At 42.9% G+C, this 17,254-nt stretch overlaps 1 protein-coding gene across 2 annotated transcripts in view; it reads right to left on the bottom strand.

The window, feature by feature from the left end:
• Positions 1 to 465: 465 nt before the first annotated feature.
• Positions 466 to 17,254, bottom strand: part of PPP1CB (protein phosphatase 1 catalytic subunit beta) — a 35,426-nt gene continuing 18,637 nt past the window's right edge. For both annotated transcript variants that reach the window (XM_054162434.1, XM_054162435.1), the window contains exons 3-8: positions 16,503 to 16,733; positions 16,092 to 16,196; positions 9,583 to 9,654; positions 4,332 to 4,483; positions 2,267 to 2,401; positions 466 to 835 (exon numbers count right to left, since the gene is read on the bottom strand). In XM_054162434.1, coding sequence (XP_054018409.1) covers positions 731 to 835; positions 2,267 to 2,401; positions 4,332 to 4,483; positions 9,583 to 9,654; positions 16,092 to 16,196; positions 16,503 to 16,733 — 800 coding nt within the window. In that variant the 3' untranslated portion in view covers positions 466 to 730. The remainder of the gene's footprint in view (positions 836 to 2,266; positions 2,402 to 4,331; positions 4,484 to 9,582; positions 9,655 to 16,091; positions 16,197 to 16,502; positions 16,734 to 17,254) is intronic.

Genomic DNA, 17,254 nt, shown 5'->3' with positions numbered 1-17,254 from the left:
TGGGACAATTTGAATTAAAAAGTCAAGACAGGTTTCTGCCTTATTTCATGTTGGCTGTCAAGCTGTCCAGTTTGGGCGTTTTGGACTTAAGTTTACCTTTTATTCACTATCCTACTATAAATTTTGCATTATTAAATGGGCACACATTTGGGCAGCATTATGATGAACGACAGGGGGGCTAGAGGGAGGATAAGGATCAATGGCTGTTCTAGAAAGCCCCTTTCTCATTTCAATTTCAGAGAGAGAGCCAGGAAGTAAGACTACATACGATAGTGGCATCGTTCTAGCTACAAAATAACCAAAGTAAAAGCAATCAGGCAACAGTAAGACCACATTACACAAATGGAACATCATGCTCTCGTCTGGTTTAACTATTACATCAAGGTTTAACTGGGATGTTGGTCAACTTTAGAAACCGCGGTAGATGTGAGTATGTAGTTGCAACAGTTGTTTGTTTGGGTTTTTTTTTCCCTAATTTTGTTTTTACTGTATGTTGGATGTTAGAAGTTGGAGATATACTTGTTACAATACAGCGTCGCACATCTTTCTACTAGGAGGAAAAGAAAAATAAATCAATAAAGATCCTTTACCCGTCTCTTTTAAGTTAAACGTGTGACATCATAAAGGGTGTCAAATGGCTGGATGGTTTTACAGTGCACACTTATTATATACTGTAATATGGAGTTTTGTCCTTGACAGATCTGGTGGCGTGTCTACATGATTCCTTTCTTCACCTCTTCTTCGGCGGATTAGCTGTCCGAGGTGGAGTGACTGGACGCCCAGAATTCAGTCCACCATACTGGTACTTGGCTTTCTTTTCAGATGGTTTCAATATCTTAGAGAAAATGAAGAAGTTCTTTTGAGCCAGTGACACATAAGAACATTTCAAACACTGTTAAATTAACATGGAATCTCATTCAGCAGAAACAAGAGGGGTGAAGTGAGGTAGAAACGACGTTTCTATACATTTTTTTTATCTTACATACATCAGTAATACCATTTCTATATACTTCTAGTTCTACCACTACATGGGGGTGGGAAATGGAAAGAAAAGAGACTGAAAACATGTCCAGGAAGGAGTAGGGATTAAAATCTCATCAGAGTAACCACACCAAAACCAGTCCAAATAATCATTAGCCTGCATAATTAAGATACTCTGATAATCACTAGAAATGACTAAAAGGAGTCACCTAATTAAACTTTGAAATGAGCATCTAAATAGAGGAAGTAACTTAATATGCAGCAGTTTGGAAAACAGCAAATCCCACACAGTTCTCAGGAGAACATCTGGTTTGCCATTCTAATTGTCCACAAATACCAGCTTGCTGTGCAGTCCTTTCTGTAGCTCAGGTATATTATCCTAATATAAATACCAGGTTCTACACATTGGCCACAACAATCCCATGCAGTGCTACAGGCTGGGGGCAGAGTGGCTGGAGAGTGACCAGGCAGAGGGGGGGACATGGGGCTACTGGTTGATAGTAGGCTGAACATGAGCCAGCAGTGTGCCCAGGCAGCCAAGAAGGCCAATGGCATCCTGGCCAGCATTAGGAACAGTGTGGGCAGCAGGAACAGGGAAGTCCTTCTGCCCCTGCACTCAGCACTGGTTAGGCCACACCTTGAGTCCTGAGTCCAGTTCTGGGCCACTCAGTTTAGGAAAGACGTTGAGTTGCTGGAAGGTGTCCAGAGAAGGGCAACAAAGCTGGGGAGTTGCCTCAAGCACAAGCCCTATGAGGAGAGGCTGAGGGAGCTGGGGTTGCTTAGCCCGGAGAAGAGGTGGCTCAGGGGAGACCTTATTGCTGTCTACAACTACCTGAAGGGAGGTTGTAGCTGGGTGGGGGTTGGTCTCTTCTCCCAGGCAACCAGCACCACAACAAGAGGACACAGTCTCAAGCTGCACCAGGCGAAGGTTTAGGCTGGATGTTAGGAAGAAGTTCTTCACAGGGAGAGTGATTGCCCATTGGAATGTGCTGCCCAGGGAGGTGGTGGAGTCACCATCACTGGAGGTGTTTAAGAAGAGACTGGATGGGGTGCTTGGTGTCATGGTTTAGTTGATTAGATGGTGTTGGGTGATAGGTTTGACTCTCTCTCGAAAGTCTTTTCTAACCTGGTTAATTCTATTCTATTCTACTAGCTACTACTCACTGCACTGTATTATTAGCTTTACTATATTACCTTAGAGTAACCATAAGCACATCATCAAGCAGACAAACCCAGTTCATATAACCCTGCATATGAAGTAATACTAACGTAAAATATATCATACCTGAAAGGAACACATTAGAGTTTCATCCACACTCATCATGCCCCCTGCATTGTCAAATTCTCCACAGTAATTTGGAGCCGAGAACAGCGTGACCAACTGCCGTTTAGCAAAGAATTCATATCCATCTTCAACCACCTGTCAACACCAGACAAATCAACACAGCTCACAAACACAAAGGCGCGTTTCGAAGAGAAGAGCCAGACTTGAGGCAAACAGGATGTGTTTTACAGAGATAAAGAGAACTCATCAAAAACATATTTTATGTCTTGGCTTTCAGACACAATCGCTTCAGTCATTTTGTTTTGTTCTGGCATGAATGCCAAGTCAGGTAGCTGAACCTGCCTGACACTCCCACCGTTCAATGTACATCAGTATGACCAGGATTTTCATGCTTGGAAGCCCCACGACATACTGCCAGTTCAAGAATTCCCAGCCTTTTACACCTGAAATTCAGAATTTGGTGTTCAACCTATTAAGTACTGTTCAGTATCTTTATTGATGATCTGGATGAGGGGATTGAGTCAGTCATCAGTAAATTTGCAGATGACACCAAGCTGGGAGCAGGTGATGATCTGTTAGAGGGTAGGGGAGCTCTGCAGAGGGACCTTGACAGGCTGGGACCCTCAGTTTAGAAAAGATGTTGAATTGCTGGAAGGTGTCCAGAGAAGGGCAACAAAGCTGGGGAGAGGTTTGGAGCACAAGCCCTATGAGGAAAGACTGAGGGAGCTGGAGTTGCTTAGCCTAGAGAAGAGGAGGCTCAGAGGAGACCTTAGTGCCATGTAGCCAGGTGGGGGTTGGTCTCTTCTCCCAGGCAACCAGCACCAGAACAAGAGGACACAGTCTCAAACTGCACCAGGGGAGGTTTAGGCTGGATGTTAGGAAGAAGTTCTTCCCAGAAAGAGTGATTGGCCATTGGAATGTGCTGCCCAGGGAGGTGGTGGAGTCATCATCACTGGAGGTGTTTAGGAGGAGACTGGATGGGGTGCTTGGTGCCATGGTTTAGTTGATTAGATGGTGTTGGATGATAGGCTGGACTCAATCTCAAAGGTCTTTTCCAACCCGGTTTATTCTATTCTATTCTACATGTATGTAGCTAATTGGTAGCAATCTTGATCAGCAATTTAGAAATATTGGTATTCATTCCAGACACTCACTAAACTTCTCTAATATTTCAGCAATAAAATTTCAAGGAGAACATTTAAGTGATCTGATAGCACATACAAACCTCAGACTGACACAGAATAACAAGCCTATTTTTGTTTCACAGCAGGGGACAGCTTTTAAAAATTACTAAATAATGAAAGTTATGTGTTATTCAGGAAGGGAAACCTGTCTCCACCTGGCTATGATGCTTGATTTAAATTAATAAACACTGAAAGAAAAAAAGAAACCCAACCACACAAAAAAAACCCCAAAAAATCCCCGAAAAACAACCAACCAACAAAGACCAGAGCAAGTGTACTTAAAGTACTTAGTGATGATAAAAACAAAACTAGCCTTCTGCATGTTTCAGTAGGTCAGACAATCTATGCCAATGTACTCCAGATAGCTGAACCAAAAGGAAGGCAGCAATAAGAGCTTTTATGTACTGATTTGGTTTTAGAAATGTTCAGAATGCATTTAATGCTTCCATGATGTGGAAATAGTTTAATCCACAACTACCAGAGAACTGACTGCTGCTGAAATGTAAGGTCTCTGAATCTTCGGTGTAAATCTCAAATTCAGCTCACACTGCCACTTGAAACCTGGACACTTCACCTCTGAATGTTCAACTATTCAACTACTTCCACATCATGGAAGCATTAAATGCATTCTGAACATTTGATTTTTTTCTTTTGTATTGTCTGTTTACTGTTAGACCATACAAAAGAAAGATCAAATGAGGTAATCCAGTGTTGGTCTTATTTAACTGACATTAGACACTCAGTTCAACATGACACACAATGACGTGGCCTTATCCCTTGATTAGGAAGATTTTTCTTCTAAGAGTTTCAAATATAATCAGCACCAAAGAGGCATAAAGTCTAGACAGAAAGGTTTTAAGCAACAGCAACGTAACACATACCTGGTGAGCTCGACAGATCAAATCCAGATCATGACGGTTCAGAAATTTACTGACCACATCAGCACCGAAAGTGAAAGAGACGCCACGATCATTTTCACCCCAACCTTGCACATCTTTGTCTGGGTCAGACCACAACAGGTCACACAGCAAGCCTTTGGAAAATAATACAAGTGAAGATGCTCATTTCAGGAAGTATCATTCTATAATGCAAAACAGTTTTATTGTAATTACCAAAGCACCTCTCCTAAAGAAAATAAACCTTAGCAACAAATTCAGCAACACAAACTGCAAGTCAAACAAAAGATGTGGTTTGCACAAGCCTGGAGATTTTTCTCGCTGCCTCAGCACTGACGGTACCTTGAAATAAACGAAATCAGAGCCAAATAGTTATTTGAAACAGTATTTAACAGTAATATCCAACACGTTCACAGGGAGCATTTGAGGAGTTTAAAAATACCGCAGTGAGTGCACTTTACAAAGAAACCATCAATTTCGCAGCTCACCAACCAAGCTTAGTTTGAAAGTTGCAGTGAATTTCAAATTCCTATGCAAGTCCAGTCATAAAGACAGCAAATAAACTTCTACCACAAGCTTAAGAACATGGAACAGCTTTGATTCTTACTTTTCCTAACAGGAGTGAATAACCTCATGTGACTAAACAAAAACCTAACATGGCAAAATCCTGCTGCGTTGCTCAGGCAGCACTTTCAGTTTGCTTGGACCAGTGTTGCTCTTTCGAAGAGTCTCACGCCAAACAGCCTGGGACCTAAACTGGAATGACAAATCTCTCTGGCTTTTTAATACCGGTCAGTATCTTTTTTCTGCTGCCAATGAAAGGTCAGCTAACTCTGGAGTTAAAACTGGGTACTAAAAAAGAATTCCTATCGAACTGCAATGCCTCTATACATAGAGCTTTCAAAACACTTTCACATGAGAACAAAACAGGCCAACTCAACTACAATACAAACAAAACAACAAAGCACTCAAAATGCATTTCATCGTTTTTCCTTGAAGTTGTAATTTAACTGTGATGACTAACTCTGGCATTAAATATTTAAGACCACTATTCCATAATCTGAAAGAGATACCTGCAGGCTCCTTTTTCTGGCAATCAGAAGTTTGATTTACAGTTATGTCTGGTTATTTGCTGAACAAAATACTGAAGATGCTGTTTCTTAAAAACCAGATCCTTCGAGTTGTAACCAAGCCCAAAGAGTGATGGTGAATGGTGCCACATCTAGCTGGCAGCCAGGCACTACTGGTGTACCCCCAGGGATCAGTGCTGGGCCCCATCCTGTTCAATATCTTTGTTGATGATATGGATGAGGGGATTGAGTCCATCATCAGTAAATCTGCAGATGACACCAAGCTGGGGGCAGGTGTTGATCTGTTAGAGCATAGAAGGGCTCTGCAGAGGGACCTTGCCAGGCTGGACAGATGGGTAGAGTCCAAGGGCATGAGATTTAACACATCCAAGTGCTGGTTCTACATATTGGCCACAACAGCCCCACGCAGTGCTACAGGCTGGGGTCAGAGTGGCTGGAGAGCAGCCAGGCAGAAAGGGACCTGGGGGTGCTGGTTGAGCGTAGGTTGAACATGAGCCAGCAGTGTGCCCAGGTGGCCAAGGCAGCCAGCAGCATCCTGGCCCGCATCAGGAACAGTGTGGCCAGCAGGAGCAAGGAGGTGTTTAGGAGACTTGATGGGGCACCATGGTTTAGTTGATGGTGTTGGATGATGGGTTGGACACAGTGATCTCGAAGGTCTCTTCCAACCTGGTTCATTCTATTCAAGCAAAACTGACGTCTGAAATCTATTGTGAAACTAGACCATTCTGTATTTACAGCCATCAAACCTCTCCTGTACCAGTTCCTCTCTAGCAGAGGCTTCCATTTCATTTGTTTTTAAAAGACAAAGAACAGAGTAAGTGCAACTGAATTTCAGATACAGTATCTATCCAGAAATACACCAAATACAGACAGTGTATGACAAAAGCTTCACTGAAATTTAGTTCTATATTGAGTAACATGTTTTTCAAAACAGAATAGTTGTGCTACAATCCCTGATGGTTGGTTACATGAATAAGAGGGGACAGAAGCTGCTTATCTCAGATGCTTAGGGAATGTTTCCTCTTCTATTCTCTCCCCCCAAATCAAATAATCTTTATGGTTATACACAGTAGACAAACCTGTGCTATAATCTTTAGCAGTGATGTAACAGAACCTCACAACAAGTTTGTCTAAAGGAAGCTGCTCTGCCCAAGTAGGTTTGCATTTAAACATGCAACATCTACCACTGCAACAGCTTCACCTGACCAGGAGCAAACCACAACACTGCTGATACAACATACTCAAGATTACACAAGAGAGGGGTTAAGTTTCCTAATAAGGAAATAATTGGCAATGCTGACCAAAATGTATCATTTATAGCCTGACCTAACATAACACAAATATTCTTAACAGTGACTTAAGTTGAAATACAAAGTCAGACTTGAGCCAACAGCTTCCAAACCCCATTAATATACCTCCAAGATAAACTGCAGTTCAGGTTGAAAAAAGCTTTTCTCATCAGATAGAAGAAACACCATAATGATTAAATCTTCTCAGCATATGCTACACGATCATCTACTGAGAATTTCTGTATCAACACATTCACCAAGTGGCATCCCTTCACAAAGGGAGAGCTATCAAGGACTTGTGCCATTCACGTAAGTGAGACCACTTAAGTGTATTTTTCCTTGCCCACAAGATACACCTCCATTCTGTGATATAGGTTGTTTTAAGTTGGTCCAAAAGGCCAAGACATACTGTGTCACTGTACCGTACACACACATCTCTGATGGGACACTGCAGTTTACCTTCAGTAAACATCTGATTATTGCTTTTGAAAGCAAAAGACTGCAAACCATTCTGTAGATCAAATGCCTGTAAAAAAAATTAAAAACCTCTATGTTTATTTTCAGGAGGTACTAAGAATATACAAGATTCCAGTGGAGTATCCATGGAAACCAGAACTACGTTTTACAAAAGCATTCCTGAAGTGGAGGTGGCTCAAGCAGTAGTATTCAACCCGATCTCCTTCCATGATCAACTCACTGCCTGGTGGATGTGGGCAAGGCTGTAGACGTAGTCTACCTGGACTTCAGCAAGGCCTCTGATACCATCCCCCACAGCAAACTCCTGGCCAAGCTACCAGCCCATGGCTTGGACAGCAGCACTCTGTGCTGGGTGAGGAACTGGCTGGAGGGCCGAGCCCAGAGAGTGGTGGTGAATGGTGCCACATCCAGCTGGCAGCCAGGCACTAGTGGTGTCCCCCAAGGATCAGTGCTGGGCCCCATGCTCTTTAGTATCTTCATTGATGATCTGGATGAGGGGATTGAGTCCATCATCAGTAAATTTGCAGATGACACCAAGCTGGGGGCAGGTGTTGATCTGTTAGGGGGTAGGAGAGCTCTGCAGAGGGACCTTTCCAGGCTGGACAGATGGGCAGAGTCCAATGGCATGAGATTTAACACATCTAAGTGCCGGGCTCCACACACTGCCCACAACAGCCCCATGCAGTGCTACAGGCTGGGGTCAGAGTGGCTGGAGAGCAGCCAGGCAGAAAGGGACCTGGGGGGTACTGGTTGAGAGTAGGCTGAACATGAGCCTGCAGTGTGCCCAGGCTTCCAAGAAGGCCAATGGCATCCTAACCTGGATCAGGAATAGTGTGACCAGCGGGAGCAGGGAAGTCTTTGTGCCCCTGTACTCAGCACTGGTTAGGCCACACCTTGAGTCCTGTGTCCAGTTCTGGGCCACTCAGTTTAGGAAAGATGTTGAGTTGCTGGAAGGTGTCCAGAGAAGGGCAACAAAGCTGGGGAGGGGTTTAGCGCACAAGCCCTATGACGAGAGGCTGAGGGAGCTGGGGTTGCTTAGCCTGGAGAGGACGAGACTCAGGGGAGACCTTCTTGCTGTCTACAACTATCTGAAGGGAGATTGTAGCCCAGTGGGGGTTGGTCTTTTCTCCTAGGCAGCCAGCACCAGAACAAGAGGACACAGTCTCAAGCTGCACCAGGGGAGGTTTAGGGTGGATCTTAGGAAGAAGTTCTTCATGGAAAGAGTTATTTGCCATTGGACTGTGCTGCCCAGGGAGGTGGTGGAATCACCATCCCTGGAGGTGTTTAGGAAGAGACTGGATGGGGCTCTTGGTGCCATGGTTTAGTTGATTAGTGTTGGATGATAGGTTGGACTTGACGATCTCCAAGGTCTCTTCCAACCTGGTTAATTCTATTCTATTAGCCTATTGAATACATCTTTTTCTGAGAGCTGCAATAAAGGTAAAGAATGACTCTCGTACTGACATGTAATCATGCATTGAATAAGTAGCATAAGAGGAAGAACAATGTAGTAATCTGTAGTACAGAAACACTCACCAGCCTAGCAATCCCTCTCAGTATCAAATATATGTATGCCACTGTGCATAAATATTTTAAGGGACAATATACTTATGTTAGTTTCTGAATTGCCCCTATGCAGCAGTGCTGTGGAATATTACAGGCAGTAAAATTATTCTTCTCCAATGCTTAACTGCAATTTTGTGTTTCAAAATAGTTTTAGATGTGTTATCTCCTCTGAAAGTTAATCTCAGACCACTGTTGAGATCAACACTATAAATAAATATCCCACGGTCTCAACAGTCTTTAATTCGCTAGAGACAAAATTTGGAATAAAGGGGATGATGAAACTACTCAAAAGATTACCAGCAGCCCTTTCTGTCCAACTTACATCCTACATCTACATAGAAAGACTCTATTAGAAGAAAATTTCAGGGCTAGCACATTGATACAAGCAATTGACATCCTAATAGCAGGAGGGCTTGTGAAGTGGGAGCTGTAAGTCAGAATATTAAAGAGGAAGAAGACATGGCCCCAAACATAGTGAAGCCCAAACACTTATACTCAGCAAGCTTTCAACAGTTATGTTTTATGATAGACTAAATGCAAGAAAAAACAATTTGTTTGGTTTCATTTGATATTTCATTACATTTCTAAGGCAAACTATGTGTGTAACATATCCAAATTTGGGTATGTATGCTAGTCTGTTACGACAAGCAAGAGTAGCATGGACAATAGCCTCTAACACAGCTCAGCCATAATGAGGAACATGAGTCACACTCCACACAGACATTGTGTTAAAGTCACTGCATTTCCTGTATAGAAATTGATTAAATCCAGTTCACCAATTCAGACCTATCTACAGTAAATTGTGTCACTCACCTGTGTCAGGAACATCTGTAGGTCTCATAATTCTCCGGATCTGTTCCATTGACTGGAGATCTGGAGACAGTCCTGTAAGTAGAAGAAAACATGTGACTTAATGTTTTTTACCTGTAAAAAGGGTTCCAGAGAACACACAACTAGAGGCTCCAAGTCATACAGAATCCATTGTTTCCACTGTAATATAAACAAAAGACAGTCTGCTATAGACAATTAAGTTCTTGAACAGAGGCACAGAGAATTATGCAAGAGAAATTTGCAAGAGGTTTTAATTGGTTTTCTACCTTCTTTTGAGCCACACAGCAAAGAAATCTGAGGTTAAGTATGTTCTGCTAAACAACTGAACAGAGAACCAGTGAAGGATAGCATTCACATTATCTAACACAAACTGGGTGCAGACAACCTTCATTACAACCACTTTACTTTATAAAACCTAAAGGTATATCTCCTACCCCTTTAGAAGGCCACAAGCCAAAACAGACTGGAGGTGTGACTGGAATCAAGACATACCATTTAATTTCAGCTGAACAGCCTTCAATAGATACTGTAAATACTAGAGTGTGAAACTACAATAGAAAAGGAGCACAAAGGTGGTCATCTGTATCTACTAAACTCAGTGGCTTAGTCACTTAGAGAATCATTGTACCTTGGTTACTCAAAAACCCAATTTATTATAGACACAGCACTTTGTATATAGTTTTGCCATATTAACATGTAATTGCAGACAAAGCACAGAATTAGAAAGCCACTCTTTGAACAGTTCAAATACACACTCTAGAGCTTTTCTAATGGAGGAATACAAGCATGACAGAATGCCTACCAGATGCTTTAGCATCTTAACATCCCCTTCAATAAGGGCTCCAAAGTGTCTTAAATGACTCAGGTCAAGGTTACCTAATTAAGAAACTTGCCAATTTGGAAACAGGGCATGAAGACCTAAGCTGTGCTGAAACATATTTCATATTAATGAGCCATATCCATTTGACTCAGTTCAGAACTTTGACATAAGAAAATATGTCAGTGGAGTCACCACAAACTCATTTCAGCTGAGAGTTTGCACAGTGGCAGCATACATGCTAAAGGAACAACAACTCCAAGGCATTTGGTATAATATAAGAACTTGAGGAACTTTTCACCAAGCATTCTAGATTACTTTTGTTGAAGCAGTCTCAGGATAAAAGCCTCTATCCTCATCAGCTTGTTAAGTCTTCACAATGTTACTTTGAGGTTGTAAAAGATGGTAGAAATCTTAACATCACACAGCACATCACAGGAGCTTTAGTCAATTCTAACACTACAGAGATACCAATATAAATTCAAGTGGACAATTTGGGATTTAAACTTTGACCAACCTATGACTCTACCTCTCTCAAAACTCATCTATTTGCATGCAGATTGTGTTAGTACAAAGGTATGTGGATTCTACCCAACACCACACCCCAAGATAGTGATGGAGAAATCCAAGTGAAATAAGAGCAACCAGTTTGTGAACTTCCCTGAGGTCACACACAGCTTTCAGCATTTCAGGCTGCACCCAAAATGTGAAGTTCTTTGAAAGAATACAAATTATTTTTACAACCATGCCCTAACCTTATAGCTGTTACATTTGGTGCTACTGTAAAATAGCAAAGACCTACAAAACTGCCTGTGTATTTGCAGACTCCTCTGTAACTACCCGAGAAGTCTGTTCCCCAGCATCTTTCTAACTCCCCCTACACACCAAAGAAATGTGTCAAATTCAGGTCCACAGACAACAGTTGCACATGAACAGCATTAAATGACGAAATGCAAACACACGCTACTCAAGCTGCATGGGAAGATTCTGCCCCTCCAGTGATTGCTGCAACCTACTGTGTACTGAAAGACAACTGAAAAGTACAAAATTGAATTCTCTCTCACATAATGGCAGCTAAGCACAGAAAAAGTATCATTCTGGATACTTCCTTCCTGAACCACAAAAGCACCCTTTCCCTAAGGGAAACTTAAAATGAATTGTCAATGCTCCTGGCAGACCAATCAAGGCTCTGCATCTGAATCACTCCCTGATCATGCAGAATTGATAGTGAGTTATGGTTACTTATTATTATAGTGCAGTCCAGGAAACTCCTCAGCTGTCTTTGGACAACATGCGAGATTACCAAGTAGATGTCAACACACAGAGTCATTGGTGTCACAAGTGAAGCTGAATTCCAATGTGTGCAGGCTTAGGCTGGATGTTAGGAAGAAATTCTTCACAGAAAGAGAGATTGGCCATTGGAATGTGCTGCCCAGGGAGGTGGTGGAGTCACCATCACTGGAAGAGACTGGATGGGGTGCTTGGTGCCATGGTTGAGTTGATGAGATGGTGTTGGGCGATAGGTTGGACTTGATCTCGCAGGTCTTTTCCAACCTGGTTAATTCTATTCTGTTAATCCAGTATTCTACTAAGCTAACTTAATTCCCATATCTCAGAGCTTAAACCCAATGTGGTAAGACCAATGTGTTCCATCAACATGACACTACAATATGGAAACTTGAAAGTGATCATATAAGGTCTCTAAAGAAGTAGACAGCGGTATCATAGATAAGAGAATAATGCTGTGAAGAATATAAAAAGTAGAATGGAGAAGTCAGGAATGGTCACAGAATAAGGGTTAATGAAGCAGGAGACACTTGAACATGTCCAGAGAAGGGCAATGAGGCTGGTGAGAGGTCTTGAGCACAGCCCTATGAGGAGAGGCTGAGGGAGCTGGGATTGTTTAGCCTGGAGAAGAGGAGGCTCAGAGGAGACCTTATTGCTGTTTGCAACTACCTGAAGGCAGGTTGTAGCCAGGTGGGGGTTGGTCTCTTCTCCCAGGCAACCAGCCCCAGAACAAGAGGACATAGTCTCAAGCTGTGTCAGGGGAAGTTTAGGCTCGAGGAGAAAGTTCTTCACTGAGAGTTGTTTGCCATTGGAATGTGCTGCCCAGGGAGGTGGTGGAGTCACCGTCCCGGGAAGTATTCAAGAAGGGATTGGATGTGGCACTTGGTGCCACGGTCTAGTCATGAGGTCTGTGGTGGCAGGTTGGACTTGATGATCTTTGAGGTCTCTTCCAACCTTGGTGATACTGTGATAAAGAGCAAAGTCAGAAGTCAAGCAGACAGCCTTAAGAAAAGGCCAAAATGTAACTTGTGTGAGCGATATGGAAAGACGGGGTAGAAAAGATACAATGAAAGAGCCTTTCAGTAGCACAAATATTTGGAGACAGGGATGGGAAGAGAGGTTTGACTTATATTGCAAGAGAGACCTCAGCCCTGGAAAGTCCAGGTAAAAAAGCTGACTCTGGATTCTGAGCGATAGTAGACAGGCTACGGGGGTAAGTTAGGTGCCTTTTATTTTACTATGTTATGCGGTTTTGCAAAGTTTTATTATATATCCCAGAGGACAATATTTTTAAAATAAACTATGCAAAAATGCGCAATATAGTAAAAAAGGCACCTACCTTAGCTACATGCTAGCTTCAGCCTCCCGGAGAGCTCAACCGGTTATGTCGCTGCCTCAGTGTTTATGACAGCAGTAACACCATGAAGGGGCGCTGACCGTCCATGACTTCATGGGATCTGGAATGCAGTTTAGATAAGATTGGAGAAGAGCAGAAAAAGGGCAAGACTCTTCATGTGCTGAACGGCCGCTTTCACTTGCTAGGAGCACACAGCACATTTAGTAATCTTTTAACTTTGTTTCACAGCTGCAGGTCAGCTGTTGAGTGACAGTCATCTCAGTTACAGATGAGGCCTGCACAAGTTCAAGGGACAATTAGCATTCAGTAAAGTAGTAAATACTGCATTTCCTGAGAAACTCTTATCCCTGGCGATCCCTCAGCTTTATACTGAATATGGTGTACAGGGACTGAAACACCTTGTTGGTCAGTTTTGATGAATCTGTCCTATCTCTGCACCCTCAACATGATACACAAGATTTAGCGATAACCTTGGTCTCCACAGGAGCAAGTATCACAGTATCATCACAGTATCAGTCAGGGTTTGAAGGGACCACAAGGATCATCTAGTTCCAAACCCCCTGCCATGGGCAGGGACACCCCACACTAGATCAGGCTGGCCAGAGCCTCATCCAGCCTGGGTTTAAACACCTCCAGGGATGGGGCCTCAACCACCTCCCTGGACAACCCATTCCAGGGCTTCACCACTCTCATGGGGAAGAACTTCCTCCTCACCTCCAGCCTGAATCTCCCTACCTCCAGCTTCATTCCATTCCCCCTAGTCTTATCACTATTACTGAGAAGTCCCTCCCCAGCCTTCTTGTAGGCCCCCTTCACATACTGGAAGGCCACAATTAGGTCACCTCAGAGCCTTCTCTTCTCCAGACTGAACAGCCCCAACTCTTTCAGTCTGTGCTCACAGGAGAGGTGCTCCAGCCCTCTGATCATCCTCGTGGCCCTTCTCTGGACACCTTCCAGCACATCCATATCTCTCTTGTAATAGGGGCTCCAGAACTGGACGCAGTACTCCAGGTGGGGTCTCACCAGAGCTGAGTAGAGGGGAAGAATCATCTCCCTTGACCTGCTGGCCACACTTCTCTTGATGCAGCCCAGGATCTGATTGGCTTTCCAGGCTGCAAGTGCACACTGAGAGCTCATGTTGAGCTTCTTGTCCACCAGCACCCCCAAGTCTCTCCCCTCAGGGCTGCTTTCCAGCCAGTCACTGCCCAGCCTGGATTTGTGCCTGGGATTGCCCTGACCCAGATGCAGGACCCTGCACATGGTCTTGTTGAACCTCAGGAGGTTGGCTTGTGCCACCTCTCCAGCCTGTCAAGGTCCCTCTGGATGGATCCCTTCCCTCCAGCCTGTCTGCTGCACCACACAGCTTGGTGTCATCAGCAAACTTGCTGAGGGTGCACTCAATGCCACTGTCCATGGCACCAACAAAGATGCTGAACAAGACTGGTCCCAGGACTGATCCCTGAGGGACTCTGCTTGTCCCTGGCCTCCAGTGGGACATGGACCCATTGACAGCCACTCTTTGGGTGCGGCCATCAAGCCAGTTCTTTACCCATTCTAGTGGTCCACCCATCAAACCCATGTGTCACCAGCTTGGAGACCAGGATGTGGTGCAGGACAGCGTCAAAGGTGAGAGCCTTTCTGCATACTAATCCTTGACAGTTACTATAAACATAAAATATTATCACTTCTCAAAGCAAACACTGGTCTGTAAAAATATGCTGCCAACTTTAGAAAGCGCAGTCACTCAGAAGGGATTGTGATGAAAAGCAAAATCACTGAACAGAATCAGTTCTAACTCCAATCAGGACAGCCAGAAAGACAAATTGTATTTTGTCACCATCCTTTCTCTACAGTTTTGCTAAATACAAAATTTAAAAGAGCTACAATGATAGCAAAGCAGGAATTCCTTCACCATCTTTTTTTTGGATACATATTTGTTACATGATTTTAGCCACTGATAACCAGCTATCTCAGTGAACAAGTGACTTTGTATCTCATTCTTAAAACTGTGAGATCTGGCTCATAAGATAGGTATTGAGCCTGAAAAAGCCTGCCAGGAATGAGGGTGAATGCTGTTTCCATTTCCAAATGGATGTTTGGTCAAACCAGAGGCTTTTGCACTGCTCTCAGTTCTGCTAGTCTCTAATTATCTCACTGCCGGGTGTGACACCTACCAGCTTCTCTCTGGATAACTGTGTAAAATATCAAGTTGCTTATTAATAGACATAGTTGCAACAATAGCTGCTGGAAGGCAGGATGGTTCTTACTGTATGTAATTTGAAATTGCTGCCAACTGTTTGACTCTGCAAGGTCCTGAAAACCTGTTGCCTATAAAAACATGGGGCGTCCTCTTCTACCAAGAAGGCCACCCAAGCAAGTTCCAATACTCACACAAGCCTCGGTTAGAACAGCACCAAACACTTTTTTTACTGTAGTAACAAGTCAGTACTCAGGGAGAAGTCCATAGAATGTAGATTATTTTTTTTTAAACAGCAAAAATTTTATGGATTCAGACCAAGTCATGGCTGACATGCTCTAATGTCAACAAATGTCCCACTTCACACAGTAGGCTTGAGTAGGTGACTTCAGAGGTCCCTTCCACCAACATCTTACTAAAACAGCAAACTAGGGCAAGATTCTAGAGTTCAGTTTATTTATGAAAGCTGTTCTTTAAATTTGCTACTAGGGAAGCCAATGCTGGCCAAGACTGCACTGATGCTAATGGTAACAAGTCGTGACAAATCAGTAAGAGTTCTAGCATTTGGTATCCTTCAGAAAGGGACATACTGATGTGAATACTTATAGATGCACTTGCCCCTCAGGCAGAGGGCCATATCTATTAAGTAAGGTTGACATCTTTTTGCTGCCAGATACACAGAAAAGCACAAGGCTTAACAGCAACCTTTACAGATAATACATAGTTAAACATCTCCAGCTAAATACCAGGTATGCACATTCACACTCCATTTGGTATAGCATTAACTCAAAGATCAGTTTAGAGACAGCTTTTAAAAGCAGTCATCAGCTTACCTCCATGACAACAGAAGATCTTCTCATCCACAATGGCTGCAATAGGCAGACAGTTAAAACAGTCTGTGAAGGTCTTCCACAGCTTAATGTTAAATCTCCGCTTGCCTACAAGATTAGGAAGAGAAGGCTGTTTTAAGTCAACCAGCAATACCTGTCACAACCTGACCCAAAACATTAGCACACTTTCCTCTCAAGGTTTTATTTCTGTTAGTGTACTTAGGTATCAACCTCCTACAATGGTATTTCAAGGACAGCAGAAGAGCAAGTAACTCCCTAGAGTGACTTGAACCTGGATTTGAAATGAACTTGTAGGAAGTTCACAGAATACTGATATCCTTGTACTACTAGAAGTGCCTCCAAAACTCAGCAGAAGTCTGTTGCAGTCTTTCAAAAGAAATAGGCTTTGCTTACATTCATCGTAGAATCCATAGATCCGGTTGATGCTAGCACACTCGTGATTTCCTCTTAAGAGAAAGAAGTTTTCTGGATACTTGATTTTATATGCCAGTAATAGGCAAATGGTTTCCAGAGACTGTTTGCCTCTGTCTACATAATCTCCAAGGAAAAGATAATTAGCTTCTGGTGGGAATCCTCCATATTCAAATAATCGAAGCAAGTCTGTATACTGACCATGAATATCACCTGCATAAGAAAACATTTACCAAGGATTAGTGCAATAACAAGGGGTATACAAATCAAGAACTTCAGCCAGCTAATCACATTTTATTAATTGATTAATCTGTTTTATTAATATTTTTTCTGAAAACAGACTGGCAATAAGCATAAGGAGGGTGAGAACTGTGTTAACATTACAACCTGAAACATGCAGTAAATAACCCATGGTATTTGCAGAAGCGCCATGCCACTTACGAAGCCAATATGAAAAACAAGAGTCATGGAAGCCTTCAATTAAGCACATGCTTTCTAACCAAATTCAAATTTGTTCAAACTAAAACAAGGTCAGAAATTCAAACTCTAACTGACCAGCTACACTGCTAGGAAGCAAGTGTATTAAAAAACAGTTAAGTCTCATTATTTACTATAAAACAGATCAGTGAAGACTGTGGATAGACTTGATAGAAACTGAAAGTTGTGCTGGCAGAAAGAACTTCAAAGGACAATTGCCTGTCCTCACATAACATTGCTGTACTGAGATGGGCAAC

Source organism: Dryobates pubescens, chromosome 6, assembly GCF_014839835.1.
Source record: "Dryobates pubescens isolate bDryPub1 chromosome 6, bDryPub1.pri, whole genome shotgun sequence".
Taxonomy (NCBI): Eukaryota; Metazoa; Chordata; class Aves; order Piciformes; family Picidae; genus Dryobates; species Dryobates pubescens.
Note: the sequence above shows the minus strand (reverse complement) of the source record. Positions and strands in the feature narration are given on the sequence as shown.